The following is a 16,481-nucleotide window of genomic DNA, read 5'->3' on the forward strand; positions in this document are numbered from 1 at the left end:
GACAGTGTACTTCAATGATACAACTGTTACATTCATAATACAATGGGGGATGCATTCATAGGGCAATGAGGGCATGCGATTTCCCTGCATTTCTAAGTGCTTCCGTTACTCTTGGGCCTGTTTCTTGCTGCCCCTGGAATGCACAGAGCCTCCTTTAAATGAAATGAGTCCCGCTTTTACCCATTCGAAGAACCAAAAGAAGACATTACGATAGTATATCACAAACATAACACATATTTTGCGGGTCTGCATCAAATCTCAAAACCGACAGCCTCTGACCAAATACAGCAAAGGTAAACAGTTTACAATGCCATTAAATCCCGCGTCTAACAGCGCTTGCACTCATAAAAAGACAGACTCATTACGTTTGAAAGTATCCAAAAAGATGTTTATTGCTCCATAAATATCATAATAGGTTATTTTACAGTAGACTTGCAAAGTCCCGCCAGGAAGATGCTGTGACACCCTCAGAAACAATTGAAAGGGTGCTGTGCAACACTCCATCACACCCCAACACCTCCACAATAAAAAACAATTCCAAACAACAAAAAAACAGCAGCTGACAATCATATCAGAAAAATGCACAATACTGTACAAAGTGTAGTGGGCACAGGTTATTGGGGGCACCTGACCCCCCAATATGCCCTCCTTCATGTAGGCAGCTTTATTTATTTAGATTTTTGGTGCCAGTTTTAGCAAAGGGTTAAGGTGGTGTTTGCTGAACAATGATGCTTGAAATAAGGCAAAATGGCATCAATTGTGGAGATGGGCGTACACGAAGGCACCTACCATGACTCCATTTTTGAGCCTCTCAACCAACACTGAGACATTGCAGTCAAACATGCAGCAACTACAGACCAGCAACAGCTCCAGTCTAATCATTCAATACTCAACCTAGCCGAAGAGCAGGACACCAACTTAGTGCAGTGCATGCTGGGATTTCTAGACAGGCCACATACACTGAAAGAGACACTCTAGAAACCGGAAGTGGATTTAAATCCAGCTATCCTGTCTAGGGTGAAAAGAGGTGGCAGAGGTGCAGAGGAAAGGGATTAAATATACAGCTATGCCTAAGAATCGGGTATTTAAACTTTTGGTCCTGTAGTGTTTTTGAGGGGAGCAGCCAGACTTTTTTTTGGGAACGGGTGCGTCACAGAGGAAAATCATAGTTCAAGGCATTTTTCTTGGCATACACATGCTTAGTAGTATCACTGTCTTGGCCGATCGAAATTATGTGCAATCAGAGCAGTATGAGAATGCCAAGAATCCCAATGCGCCTGATCCGCAGTAAACAAAGGCTGCACCCCCCTCCAAATAAGGTCTATGGTGTCAATTTTAATCCATAAACTACATTAGGACACATTATGTGTTTTTGCCTTTTCACTCTGCTTACTCCCGTCCCCCACAATAACTGGGTTGTAACACGTAAGACAAACGAAGTGATACATTTGTATTCTGTTTAAGAAGACTTTAGATTTCATTAAAGCAGTTCAACCTTCTCAGCCCTATGACAAAGGTCTTTGTTAATTTTCACCTTGAAAATATGATATAAAACCGTTTCACGAGAAATTACTGTTCACGATCAACAGTGCATAACAACTTGAGCCAATAAAATTACTTTAAGACTAAAAATCACTAACTGACTTTCTGGACCAGAGATGTGATTATTCCCCATCAGTTTCACATCTACAACATCCGCAGCAAATTCCCATTCTTGCATCTAAGCACCTTAGGACAATATTGTTAGATCTTTGAGTTGTTGAGCAACAATTCCACTCTGGATTCTGAGGGTGAACATGATCTTCCTGCAGCTTGCTCCCCCCTACTAATTAATTAAATAGAACGAATGGGGTGTATTCAAGCACCAGGCATTTAACGGCCCAAGAAACTCAGGGTCTTCAGTTGAAGTTGGATAAGATGCACATTTCCATAACCCCACCCTTCACTGGGTAAGAGGCTATAATAATCAGGAGAGCCACCGGGGAAGCCATCTTGGATCCTGCAACACCACAAGACACTCTCCCTCTAAACTTCCAGCAGCTGGCTACTAGATTTTATGCAGATTTTGCAACTCAACTCTTATCTTCAATACCAAAATCGAAATTCTCAACTAAGAGACATTGTACGTTTTCTTTTCCTTATTACTGCCTTTCATACATCCTTCATACTTTTCATATTAAATTTATGTATATTTTAAAATAAATATGCTTTACCTCTTTCAAAATGTAGTGCGCTCTCTAGTGCTTTTCATGGTGAAAGAATAAAGGACAAAACTACCTAACATCGTCTATACATTTGCCTTCATTACTGCAGCCTAGTGGGGATACACATTTTTACTTTCTAGTGACTTTTCTGTACAGCGCTCATATGTTTTGGGAAATGTCTGAATGGGAGGGGCATTAACACCTTGCCTCCACATCAGTTTTTCAAAGGCATCTACCAAAACTCAAAGTAGCAGTTTTCAGATGGGGTAAAACCCTAAACCAAAAAATTCAATTTTCTTATTCCTTGTGCCAGATGGTAAACCTTGTGCCCGAGGTGGTCAAGGTCAAAAATCAGTTTAGCTGCACTCCTTATTTTGGTGCAATACTATTCTATTTTTCACACAAGTTCTTGGTTTTGTAATGAAAGGTGAACACCTTACGGACATACCCCATTTCTGAAGCTGAATTCTGTCCATGCCCACTTTTATAGAAAAGATTAAAAAGGTGCATTTTATTGTGATTCCTCTTTAAACAGCTACATAAAAATAGGAAGGATACATTAACATAAAAGCAATATTAAATGGGTACCCTTTTTAATTCTGACAATTCCCCATTTTATTAAAGCCTCATTAATGCCCACTTCAGCTTCAAAAAACATCTCAGCCCGTATTACCAAATACAATGACCTTTATGGTACCTTACCTCCATATTGTCTAACTACTTAAAATTAATTTTTAATTTCCATTTTTATTTTCAGAAGCAAATACTATTTGCCTGTGGTTATTGAGTTAATAAGAGACGTTTTAAAAGACCTAAGCTGACATCCCTTCCTACTTTTAGTATTTGCTGCGGAAAGTGGGAAGCACTGGAGGGGCCGATGGATAAGGAGAAGTCTAGAGGAGAACAAGGTGTGATATCCTACGGCTGGAGTGTTCTGCTCTGATCTGGAGGGTAGATCTGTGCCATATTTTCAAGATAGCTACTAAGTAAATTAATTGCATTTGGCTCACTGTATGCAAATTGGTTTATGTAGCTATTCTGAAAACGTAGCCCCTTTTGGAAATATGAAAACCCTGCCAAAGGCAGTAACCTTCTATAGACAAAACTATTTTCAATTATACAAACCAAAATATATTTTTTCAGAAATAGCTATTAATTATAGCAGTAGCCTTAAACCTACTTTCATGAGGTTAATTAAGAGATACATATTTATTTTTATTTTGGCCGTACAAGTAATTTAAATATTTATTTTGAAAGTGGTTTTCAAGATGGGAAGAGATTATCAAGTCGTGATATGTGGAGTTTTCATACGGGAGAATCGTTTTTAACACGCGGAGTGTGAGGCCCTTTTTAAAAGGCACACAAACTCCCTTTAAAACCACAGGGGTCTATAGAAAAAAAGACATGCATAGCACCGTCGTCCTTCAATATAACTGTTGAATAATTATACGAAAAATATATATTTTTCTGATTAAAAGAAGAGAGTGTTCATCCAAAGACATCTCCCAGGCTTCTAAAAACCGTTGCTAAATCTTAATCAGTTTTTTTTAAAGTTTCAATTTTTGAGTAAAAAAAATGTGGTTTGGGTTGAGCAGGGCAGGATTTGGTTAAAAAACAAAAAAACCTACTACTTTTCCTCTTTCCTTCAGTTCCCTTCCACTCAAACCCTTTAGTGCAAAACGCTTATAGTGTCTGACGCCGAAGGCAGATCATTTAAGGGATGGACAATTTTCCTAGGGGGATAAAATGAAAGCTAATCCTGAGCCAACTTTCTTGCAGGCTTTAAGTTAATGTCCTTATGCCACCAAGAAATAACATTTCAGGATCAGTGGCATTCCGCATGATGATGTTTAGGAAAAGCAGATTGAGATGACATCTCTGAATGCACAGATATGAGACCGCTCATTTATCTATGGCAAAGAGATGACATCCACCACACAACCCCGTATACTACATTGAGGTCCCATCATTGTGCAAATCGTCTAAAATGATGTTGCTTCTCTGCCAGGAATCCTTTAAGCATTTCCAAGCCGGCTGTGGCACTGCTTGCAGCCCCAGAGATACCTACCATCCTATAATGTCCGTGAGAGATGACAATTCATGAAATCTCACCTTGAGTCCTTCGATATTAGCAACAGCAAAGGGTCCTGTCAGTGTTTACTTACGTATCAAAACACATCATGCCGCTCAACATTTAAAGGAGATTCTCAATGTCAGTATAGGATAAAATAATACCCCAATCTGTTTTTCCTATATAGCTTGTGGAATGGATATCAGAGGCTGATGTGGGCGCAAAACGTTAAGCTAAAGACAAACTAGCAGGGAAAAAGAAAAGTGAAAGAGCCACGATTTCCGCCATTGCGACCCGTATCAAGCTGAAAATAAAGCACGTCGTAATACAGTAAATATCGGAGAGAAAGCCACCAGAATTAGGCCAAAAACGTTAAAGCTTAAATTAAAGTATAAAAAAAAGAAGGCAGGTCGGCAAAACAGTTGGTCCTTCTGGGCACTGCCGTAAACAAGGTGCACTGAGGAGGAACCTGGCAAAACAGGAGAAACTGGTGCCCCGGTTTCCCAGTTAAATTTGAATGCCCCACGTTACTACTTTCAGCAGTGTTTATGCGTTGCTCCAGTCAGTCTAGAGCCCAGAGAAGTGAGGCACAGACCCAAACGACGTCGGAGGCAGAAGAGAATGGTTCCGGCACTTGGCAGGCCTGTTTAGGAGACAGGCCTTATGCCACTGCTGATCCAGAACGGATCGTCAAATCGTGCGAAAAATAGGAAGGCACCTTGGTATCATTTAGTGTTCGTGAAAGACGGGGCATGGGACCCCGGAAAGTCAGCCACTGGTAAACCTTTTCACTTTAGTGGTTATTCCCTCCATGGCAGGGGCGGGTCCTTCATATCCTGGGATGGTAGTGTTCCTTCCTCAGCCGTCAATCTTACGGAGGCTTGAGCGGTTCAGGGAGTTTCTGTGGAAAGGAAAAAGATGCAGAGAAAAGATAAATATACATTTTTGGTGGCTACGTTACTCAAAATGGAAGGTGGTTTCATATACACAGACAGTGGGTACTTTGGCACCTTGAGGTGGGACTGGAAACTGTTTCTCGTTGCTCTACGCATTCGATGCGACAATTCATGTGCATCTAGTACGAGGGGCGGTGGCTATGACAATATGCGCTCTGACCAGCTCCCACATGTGAAAGGCCCATCACTGTAATATTCTGACTGGTGCCAAAGGGGTGCGTGGCAGGGTATATCAGAGCGACTATGAAGGTAAATTTAGCCCACACCTATACCCTGGATCTCAATAAGTCCCAACTAACTGTGGATTCTAAGCAAAAGGAAGAAGGAACGAGGCAGCAGAGGACAGACAAGGCACATCAAGTTACCCATTATGCAGTGCTGGTGGCCCTGGCCGCCTTCCCTGCAACCACCCCACCTCTCACAGGAGCAAAGGTCTTAATTTTGATAACAATTTCCTAATCCCCAAAAAAGAGGCACCAACAACGGGTCAAAACTAGATAACAAAAGGAAAATTATGTAGGTTTCTAAAATACGCAGGAACTCGGAAAAGTGATGGTGACAAGGAAAGTTGTTTTTGAAGCGAGCACAGATTAGGCCACGGGCTCAGAGAGTTAGGGCCTGAGGCAGGAAAGCATTAAGTTCTGAACCCATCTAGCTGCTGGCTTCTCAGCCAGGAAAACGTAGGAGAGGTGTCCGGTCAGATGATGTTTGATGGCCTCAATGGAGAAGAAACAACTTCCCTGCCCGATTTTGTATGCATCTACTACCTTTAAATAGTTCTTGAAAGTGTCACTTTGGCTGTCTGGTTTAGTCAAATGTCCCAAGAAGGACCTAACATTGTCCACATAGTAAGTTGGGGATTCATTCTCTTGACTGCCCTTTGGCTGAAGTAGGGCCACATGCACCTATCTTGGGACCTCAGTGAAGATTTCCTGCCAGAGCATCCAGGTAGTCGAAAGAGAGAGGTCTATTTGGTCGTAGGATAGTTGTTCAGGAATCACGCACTTCATGATGTGAGGCTACAATAAACAAATTATGGTATGAGTGGCGTCAACAATCATGAGTGTCACCCCACACAGAGTTTGCAGTTAATGCTGAATGTAATTGTTTAACTGAGGAGTTTTGGCTGCGGCTTATTTCCTCATATTTTCCAGTAGGTGATAACACCTAACAAATAGGAAAGCACTATATATGTGCATGAATAAGGGCTAATGAATTTAATTGCAAGATTATTAAAGCAGATATAAACTACTGAACATGTCATTTGAAATTTTCATTCATTACTGATGAAGAACTGGAAGCAAGTTTAAAAGGTAAATAATATACGAAAGACCAGAATATAAAAGCAGTGATTCCAGGTATTACTGGAAGATTATTGCGTTGTCTCTTGTCAGGAGACCTGGCCTCCTGGAGGTGCAGGACGTTAGACTGTCAAACTGGCAGTGCTAAGCTGGAAATACAAAGATGAATTGAGCACCCTGACCTTGATACATAAGGGAGCTGCGGGGGGAGGCATAGATGAAGTACCTCCATTGGTCAATCAAGAACCATTCATCCAGTAAGAAATATTTTTGCATTTGGGTTACAGATGGTCTGCAGAAATCTACTACCAACTGTCCACAGATAATAGAGATGGAGGCGAGGCCTGCCTGTTTCAGTGCCCCGATAAAGAGGTGTGTAAAAATATCTACCCAGAATGCTGTTGGTGGAGCAGCCCTGAAGCACGTGAAACTAAAAAGATCTTCTAGGAAGATCAGCTGAGTTGAGTAGTTTCTTTCAGATGTACAACAGGGTTGTGGCGCTGCCTTTATTCATAAGACCAACCAATAATTTTTCACATGCTTACAAAGGGCTACATCTGCTCCGTACCATAAATTGTTTGGCAGTGGTTGCCTAACTTAACTTGTAGTGATCAGCCAAAATTACGTTCTGGGAACTTAGAGATGCTAGTGGAAGCTCACAAATATGTATGGAGAGTGTGTCTGCCACCTCAGAGATGAGATTGTATGGGTGAACCAATCAAGCCTGGAGACAATGCACGGCTTCCTAATACAGCCTGGTAACCTCATCCATGACATCTCAAAGCCCAGAAGCCCCTGGGACCATTAATGTTCTGAGCCTCAGGAAAATAAGCAGTCTACTGGAAAACCATCACTTTATCAAGTAGGAAAGGTAAGTTATGTATTGAGGGTCATGCATATGAATGAACAGTGTCGGGACAGGGAACATACCCCCCTTTCTTTGAGACCAGAAAAAACAATTAATAAAAATCTTTTGTTCAGGAAGCATGACTGGCTGTATTGCCCCCAAAAGGAAGCATTTCTGAACCTCCCTTAGATACCGACTGAGGAAGAAAGAGTCTTGCAGGCAGCAGTATAATGCAACCTTTGCAGACAACCATCCATGAGTTCAGTAGGATTGAAGACTAATGTGGAAGGGTAGAGGGACCTCACTCTATGTCCCACTAATGGTGTGCGCGTCACCTTCAGTGGAAGATAAATTGGTGTTTGATTCCCAGCAAACTCATTGGACCTTTCTGTCTACTGACAAGGCTGTGGCAGGAAGCTTAGGCTTCCTGTATTCTTGGCACAAAAGGAAGGAACAGTGGCAAAGGGGATGGCAAAGACTGAAAATGAAAAAGAGCACTTTTCCAAGCTGTAGCAAGGCTTGACGACTAGAAGGAAAGCTGCAGTTTATAGTTGGTTCTATATCGATGGAACTCAAAGACTTGGCTGTGACCATAGCAGCTTGTACGTCTGGAGCCGTGTATATGTCAAGGGATCACAGAGATTAATCCCATGAAACACAAGTCTGATGGCTTGGTCCTTAGCCTCTTGCAGAGATCAAGTTCATGGTTGCAGTAACAATTAGATCTCGCTACATCATCAGTTTCTGCTCAGCGGCCTCTTTACTGAAGTCGAGTATAAATTGCTAGGGAGAGATGTGCAGAAAGATGGCAAATCTATTACCGTGCCTGTAGCTGATCACAAAGATTTTGACCCTGGCAAGTCCTGCTGAGAGGGCCACTGGACAGACAGATTGTTGTGGGGGCTAACTCGGGCCTTGGTGTCAATGTTGAAACAAGAGGCTGATACTTTAACTTTCAGGGAGGATGCCATTAGCATCACTGACATAATCAGAGGGTTTACAAACACAGAATTGTATTTAATGTTCTGTATTTGTTGTCCAGAGGCAACTTGGGGTTCAATGTGAAGTTCAGTGTAGAGGCAGAATAGATCATCAAGGCAAAAACGCCTTCATATGGTGCTAGAAGAGGCAGGGGGATGATGGACAACACATATAGCATGCCCTAAGTCCTGCCAAGTACTTACTTAAAGAAGAAGTTACTTACCTTTGGTATCTCTCTTTCTGGTGGACACTAACTAAATATACTCACCTTTTGAACGCTGAGGCACCAGACTGGACCTATTTGGCAAGAATGGAGATATGTTCAGCTCAAGTCACAGTGAAAATAGCACGAATCGGAGATGTGGTTCTGACAGAAAGGGATGGGCGTAATCATGATAAACAACCTGCAGGGCCTGCTAGGCCGAGATTATTGCTCGCTGGCAGGGTAGGTAATAACATCTTATCCCCTACTGGCAGCACATGACTTCTGAAGCGGGAAATGGAGCAGCTTGCAGCAGCAGAGGAAGGGGACAAGAGGACTGACCTTTCTGGTGCCCACTTTCAACATGCCTCCTGAAGCATAAAAAAGGCTGAACGGGTTGCTTACTAGATTGAGATGGCTTCCTCTGGCAGTAAACAAAGCTCAAGAAAAGCCCCTGAACTTCTGTTATTATTGATGGAAATGGTAAGCTGGAGAGAGCAGGCTCATGGCGTGGGGCATAGCACTCTTATCCTTGAACCACTACAAAGGTGAATCTGCCTTGTATTAAACAGCCTTGAGCCATCAAAGGATATAGCCATAGTGGATGCTTGCACCTTCCCGGAGAAACTTGTGGCGCGCACCCAGGTGTGATGGTGAACCACTGAGCTAGTGCCCATAGCACAGACCAAAAGGTATGTGGTGTCCAGACCCATCAGTAAAGAGTACTTGCGCGCATTCTGTCTGTTGTGGAACATCTGGGAGAAGGTATTTTGGAACTCATCGTCATATCCTCCAGGGTATGAGTGTATCTTTTCAATAAGCAGACAGCATTCTGCATCCACAATGCCGAACTAGCAGAAGACAACACCACTTCTCAAGCGCACCAGTGTGCTTTGATTCTCTGTCAGAAGGCCATTAGGGAGGTCATTCAGTTTGACTTTGCTGGCTTAAATCTGCACAACAAGCTTTCCGTGAGAGATGTTGGGTCAAAAAGGCTGTAACACCAAGAGCCGACCTATTGAGCCTAATGACGGGGTGATTAACCTGCAGCACCGACTAAGGCTGTGATCACCACAATCGTCTGTGTTTCTGTCAAGTCTTCTTTTAAGGTAACAAAGACTAAATTAGAAGGCCCACACGTCAAAATGTATGTCTGTAAGCAAGTTAGGTTTAGTTTCCAGAGATGACAACTGTAGTTCCAACACCTCCGTGGCTCTATGGACCACCTCGAGGAGGTGAGGGGCAACAAAGAGAGGCCAATTCTATCTTTCGTGAGGTACCAAGGCCACTCACATTTTGACGTTCTAAATACAGACCAGCATCAGAACAGAGATGAAGTAACTAATTGTCAGCCTCCTCCTCATCACACCGAACCTTCTGAAGATGTTGCATTGCATCTGAATCCAAACAAGGCCTCAAAGCACCTAAAATAGTGAGGTTAGGCTAGGGCACTGCTGGGGAATCCTCCTGCGCCATGGGCTTTGCATTACACATCTTGAAAGCCAGCTGAACCCTGCTCCGGGTCCATACACAGCATCAGAATCGGAACTATCACCTCTGCAAATGGCTTTGGCATAAATATGGCTGAAACCGGTGTGGCCTTCCCAAGGTGGTGGAGAATGGATGGCACTAGTGGGGAGCCAGGCAGAGACTTAACGGGCCAGTCAGTATTATTGATGCTTCTTTGGCTGGATATTCATGGACCCAAAAATACTTCACGGGATTCCTAGAGTGCTCAAGATCATTAAAAAAAAAGATGCATAATAGCCTCATTAAAAACACTTCGACTCCAGTGGGCGAACTGGGTCGCAGTCAGCTGACGTTTTGGGACAGACTGTCAACTGTGTTATCTCTTATTGGAGAAGATGAGAGGGGAAGAAGACTGCAGACTATGCTTCTTGGTTTATGCTTAGTCTTATCCTTTGGCTTACTGTGAATGGAGATCTGGACTGGGACCAGGACTGGGCAAGTTCTGTTAACGCAAAAGCTGGGTGCAATGCAATTTGTAGGTGTGAGAAAGTAGCCTCTTTCTAGCCTTGTTACCCCCACTTTTGGCCTGTTTGTGAGTGTATGTCAGGGTGTTTTCACTGTCTCACTGGGATCCTGCTAGCCAGGGCCCGTGTTCATAGTGAAAACCCTATGTTTTCAGTATGTTTGTTATGTGTCACTGGGACCCTGCTAGCCAGGACCCCAGTGCTCATAAGTTTGTGACCTATATGTATGTGTTCCCTGTGTGGTGCCTAACTGTCTCACTGAGGCTCTGCTAACCAGAACCTCAGTGGTTATGCTCTCTCTGTACAAATTGTCACTAACAGGCTAGTGACCAATTTCACCAATTTACATTGGCATACTGGAACACCCTTATAATTCCCTAGTATATGGTACTGAGGTACCCAGGGTATTGGGGTTCCAGGAGATACCTATGGGCTGCAGCATTTCTTTTGCCACCCATAGGGAGCTCTGACAATTCCTACACAGGCCTGCCACTGCAGCCTGAGAGAAATAACGTGCACGTTATTTCACAGCCATTTTACACTGCACTTAAGTAACTTATAAGTCACCTATATGTCTAACCTTTACCAGGTAAAGGTTGGGTGCTAAGTTACTTAGTGTGTGGGCACCCTGGCACTAGCCAAGGTGCCCCCACATTGTTCAGGGCCAATTCCCCGGACTTTGTGAGTGCGGGGACACCATTACACGCGTGCACTATACATAGGTCACTACCTATGTATAGCTTCACAATGGTAACTCCGAATATGGCCATGTAACATGTCTAAGATCATGGAATTGCCCCACCAATGCCATCCTGGTATTGGGGAGACAATCCCATGATTCCCCGGGTCTCTAGCACAGACCCGGGTACTGCCAAACTGCCTTTCCCGGGGTTTCACTGCAGCTGCTGCTGCTGCCAACCCCTCAGACAGGTTTCTGCCCTCCTGGGGTCCAGCCAGGCTTGGCCCAGGAAGGCAGAACAAAGAACTTCCTCAGAGAGAGGGTGTTACACCCTCTCCCTTTGGAATAAGGTGTCAGGGCTGGGGAGGAGTAGCCTCCCCCAGCCTCTGGAAATGCTTTGATGGGCACAGATGGTGCCCATCTCTGCATAAGCCAGTCTACACCGGTTCAGGGATCCCTCAGCCCTGCTCTGGCGCGAAACTGGACAAAGGAAAGGGGAGTGACCACTCCCCTGACCTGCACCTCCCCTGGGAGGAGCCCAGAGCTCCTCCAGTGTGCTCCAGACCTCTGCCATCTTGGAAACAGAGGTGCTGCTGGCACACTGGACTGCTCTGAGTGGCCAGGGCCAGCCGGTGACGTCAGAGACTCCTTCTGATAGGCTCCTTCAGATGTTGCTAGCCTATCCTCTCTCCTAAGTAGCCAAACCTCCTTTTCTGGCTATTTAGGGTCTCTGCTTTGGGGAATTCCTTAGGTAACGAATGCAAGAGCTCATCAGAGTTCCTCTGCATCTCTCTTCACCTTCTGCCAAGGAATCGACTGCTGACCGCGCTGGAAGCCTGCAAAACTGCAACAAAGTAGCAAAGACGACTACTGCGACATTGTAACGCTGATCCTGCCGCCTTCTCGACTGTTTTCCTGGTGGTGCATGCTGTGGGGGTAGTCTGCCTCCTCTCTGCACTAGAAGCTCCGAAGAAATCTCCTGTGGGTCGACGGAATCTTCCCCCTGCAACCGCAGGCACCAAAGAACTGCATCACTGGTCCTCTGGGTCTCCTCTCAGCACGACGAGCGAGGTCCCTTGAACTCAGCAACTCTGTCACGCCAGACTGCATTGCTGGGAACCGCGTGTTTTGAAGCTACTCCGGCTCCTGTGCACTCACCGAGGATTTCCTTCGTGCACAGCCAAGCCTGGGTCCCTGGCACTCTAACCTGCATTGCACGACCTCCTGAGTTGTCCTCCGGCGGCGTGGGACTCTCTTGTGCAACTTCGGGTGAGCACCGATTCACTCCACTTCGTAGTGCCTATTCCGGCACTTCGGTGGGTGCTGCTTGCTTCTGAGTGGGCTCCTTCTCTTGCTGGGTGCCCCCTCTGTCTCCTCACGCAATTGGCGACATCCTGGTCTCTCCTGGGCCACAGCAGCATCCAAAAACCCTAACCGTGACCCTTGCAGCTAGCAAGGCTTGTTTGCGGTCTTTCTGCGGGAAAACACTTCTGCATGACTCTTCACGACGTGGGACATCCATCCTCCAAAGGGGAAGTTTCTAGCCCTTGTCGTTCGTGCAGAATCCTCAGCTTCTACCATCCGGTGGCAGCTTCTTTGCACCCACAGCTGGCATTTCCTGGGCATCTGCCCAATCCCGACTTGATCGTGACTTTTGGACTTGGTCCCCTTGTTCCACAGGTACTCTCGTCTGGAAATCCATTGTTGTTGCATTGCTGGTGTTGGTCTTTCCTGCAGAATTCCCCTATCACAACTTCTGTGCTCTTTGGGGAACTTAGGTGCATTTGGCACCCACTTTTCAGGGTCTTGGGGTGGGCTATTTCTCTAACCCTCACTGTTTTCTTACAGTCCCAGCGACCCTCTACGAGGTCACATAGGTTTGGGGTCCATTCGTGGTTCGCATTCCACTTCTAGAGTATATGGTTTGTGTTGCCCCTATCCCTATGTGCCCCCATTGCATTCTATTGTGACTATACATTGTTTGCACTGTTTTCTATTGTTATTACTGCATATTTTGGTATTGTGTACATATATCTTGTGTATATTTGCTATCCTCATACTGAGGGTACTCACTGAGATACTTTTGGCATATTGTCATAAAAATAAAGTACCTTTATTTTTAGTATATCTGTGTATTGTGTTTTCTTATGATATTGTGCATATGACACAAGTGGTACTGTAGGAGCTTCACTCGTCTCCTAGTTCAGTCTAAGCTGCTCTGCTAAGCTACCTTTTCTATCAGCCTAAGCTGCTAGACACCCCTCTACACTAATAAGGGATACCTGGGCCTGCTGCAAGGTGTAAGTACCCCTTGGTACTCACTACAAGCCAGTCCAGCCTCCTACAGTAGGGCCTCTTCTCCTTGGTAGGATGTTACGGAGAATAGAAGGAAGGCAGATTGATTGACTGATCTACATGAAAAGGGGCAACTACATTTGGCAAAAAGAAAGCCTTTGTCCTTAGGGCAAGGAATGACTAGATAAAGCCTGGAGCTCACCAACACATCAAGCTAGTTAACAACTGCAATGAGTAGCAATACATGGGCTTTCTAAGGAAACTTAGTATCAATTGAAGGTCCCACTGAGGTTTTGTGAACAGTAAAGGAGAAAATATGTAGGCCAGCCCTTTGAGAAGCAACATGAAAACTGGGGACATGAACAGTGACAGCTGGTCAGATAAACCAAGAAAGTCCAAAAGAGAACCTTTCATAGTGCCCACTGAAAAATCTTTTTAGGTTAAAGAAAAGGTAAATCATAACACATTTGACATAAGCACCTTAATGGGGGGGTCAACATTCTCCCCAGTGCATCAAGACACAAAAATGGACCAAAATCCCTAATAGACAGATTTGGTAGAGAGGACATGTGCTAATAGAAAACGGTCTATTACCCCTGACAGTAAACCGCACAAACTACAATTCCCCACACCAATCTCCAGGCATTAAGGTGGAACCACTCGGAAGTGGGATGCAGGACCCTCCTCTCCAACTGTGAGAGAAGGTCCGATCTGAGCGGATGCAAGAGTTGGGGATACAGGGTCCAATGCATCAGATTCGCATACCTTAAACTCCTCAACCAGTCTGGCACAATCAAAATAATTTGTGTCATATCTTGACATTTCCTCTGAAACAGAGGAATCAGAAGGATTGGGTAAATGCGTAAAGAGGGGAATTGTCCAACTTCAAACTGAATGTGTATGCTTAACATGCCTGCACTGTAAACTGGAGGGTGCAGAACAGTGGGCTTTGCATATTCTCTCTGTTGGAAAAGATTTATACTGAGGGGTGCCCCAATCGGAAAAGATGAACTGAACCATGACCCTCGTGTGGATGGAGACACCACTTGAGGTCTCCAAGATGACACTGACTTAAGTTGTTGGTCCTCATGATCAAGAAATCTGACAAATGATTTACCATCCCTCACATGTTGTGAGCTTGAGCCAAGCTCACAGCCTCCACGCTTCTAGGTACAGAAGACATTAACCCACCCACCCTATTTCTTGATGTATCACATTGCAGTTGTGCTGTCCATGGGGACCTGAAGTAACAGACTGTGGAGGATGGCAAGACTGCCTTGAGCCCAGGTAAATCGACTGATGGTTGACATGACACCTCTGCTCCAATGGAGATTAAAGTACTCTGACCTCCAATGCCTACAGATGAACACCTTAACCCTTGAGTGTAGTCATCTGTCACAATCAAGGCCAAATCACTGACCACCACTGCAGATTTTTTGCAGAATCTAGAGAATTCTGGACATTTAAGGCCAATCCACTCCAATGCTGAATCCACTGGGAGCACAGGCTCACTCAAAGTGACCGACAAGATAAAGGAACCAAGATTCCAAACAACGTAAAAACGGATTTAGTTAAAACACCATAATGTATGTTTTTAAAGAAAACTCAAATTCAATCAAAAAGTTAAAGTGCAGTTATGGTTACAAATTAAAACTAAAAAACACTAACATTTCCAAGCTAAGATTATCACAATCCATAACATGCAAAACAGCCATGTAAACTATAACCAGCTCCCCATAGGCAATGTTTATGAACTCATCCTTGATGTGACAACAGCAGTTAAATACGTTGTATGTAATCTTATAGATTAGATTACCTATTACATTACCCTTAACACTATGAAAGAGACGATTATGAAAAACAAGTTACTTACCTTTGGTAACACTTTTTCTGGTGGATACTTTATCTAATCGCAGATTCCTTGTCTTTAGCATAATGCCAAGGCACAAGACTGGATCCAGAATCTTTTCACAGTATTACTTCTGCGTGCCGTTCTGTGGCATCGTATGGCTCTGCACTGACCTCGTTCCTCCCTGGAAGTGATGGAGCAGAGCCAATGCACCCACAACCCCTGCACCCTGATGTGAATTTCTTTCTTGGCTCTGTACACGGCCTCACACAAGGAATTGAAGTACCAGTGTGCAGATCTCTACATTGGGTCCTTTTTAATCTGGAGAAGATACCATTCCACAGAATGAGGAGGTGGTAGAGCACTAAGGAATCTGGGGTTAGACAGAGTATCAATCAGAAAGATTATTTAAGATAAGTAACTTGTTCTTCAGATGGCTACTCCTAACCATGTGCTCATCATCTAGATATGAAAGCAGTATTTCCCTACGTGGAGGGTCTGTAGAATGGGCTCAGACAAGAAGTCGTCCAGCAGGACCGAATGGGTGAAATGCTGTTCCTGTTGGACCTCGTTGTGAAGGCAGTGGTGCTTCATTAACATGTGCATAGACACTCACACCTTGTAGCCCGACAAATGCACAAAACAGGCACTCTGAGAGCTAGCACAGTAGTTGCAGCCTTTACTCTGGTGGAATGAGCCCTCCATACTTGTGAGTTGTTGGGCAATATGTAGCAGATCTTGACAAAGTCCTTTTCAGCATAGCTTTGTTTTTCTTTGCTGCAGAGATGCCCACAAAGAACTGCTTGTCTATTTGATGGTCTTTGGGGCGATCAATGTAAAAGCTCAATAGCTCCTCATCACCTATTCTGGAAAAGGGTGGTGTAAGCAGTTCTATGGACAGGGCCAGAAAGTCACTCTTGTGGCGGGCTGAAGTAACTGTGACAAGGAAAATCGTTTTTAAATGGAGGAGATGCAACTAGCACCTGTGCCTGGCTCAAAGGGAGAGCACATGAGTAATGTCAAGACTAAAGCTAGATCAGACTGTGGCATCACAAAGGGATTTAGACGAAACATATGCCAAACCTTCTAAAATCTTCTTCAT

The 16,481-nt window shown here is 44.4% G+C and overlaps 1 protein-coding gene across 6 annotated transcripts in view; it reads right to left on the reverse strand.

The window, feature by feature from the left end:
• Positions 1–366: 366 nt before the first annotated feature.
• The window catches only part of LOC138292835 (dedicator of cytokinesis protein 7-like), a 512,184-nt gene continuing 496,069 nt past the window's right edge, over positions 367–16,481 (reverse strand). For all 6 annotated transcript variants that reach the window (XM_069231649.1, XM_069231647.1, XM_069231646.1 and 3 more), the window contains one exon: positions 367–5,176. In XM_069231649.1, coding sequence (XP_069087750.1) covers positions 5,134–5,176 — 43 coding nt within the window. In that variant the 3' untranslated portion in view covers positions 367–5,133. The remainder of the gene's footprint in view (positions 5,177–16,481) is intronic.

Source organism: Pleurodeles waltl, chromosome 4_2 (assembly GCF_031143425.1).
Source record: "Pleurodeles waltl isolate 20211129_DDA chromosome 4_2, aPleWal1.hap1.20221129, whole genome shotgun sequence".
Taxonomy (NCBI): domain Eukaryota; kingdom Metazoa; phylum Chordata; class Amphibia; order Caudata; family Salamandridae; genus Pleurodeles; species Pleurodeles waltl.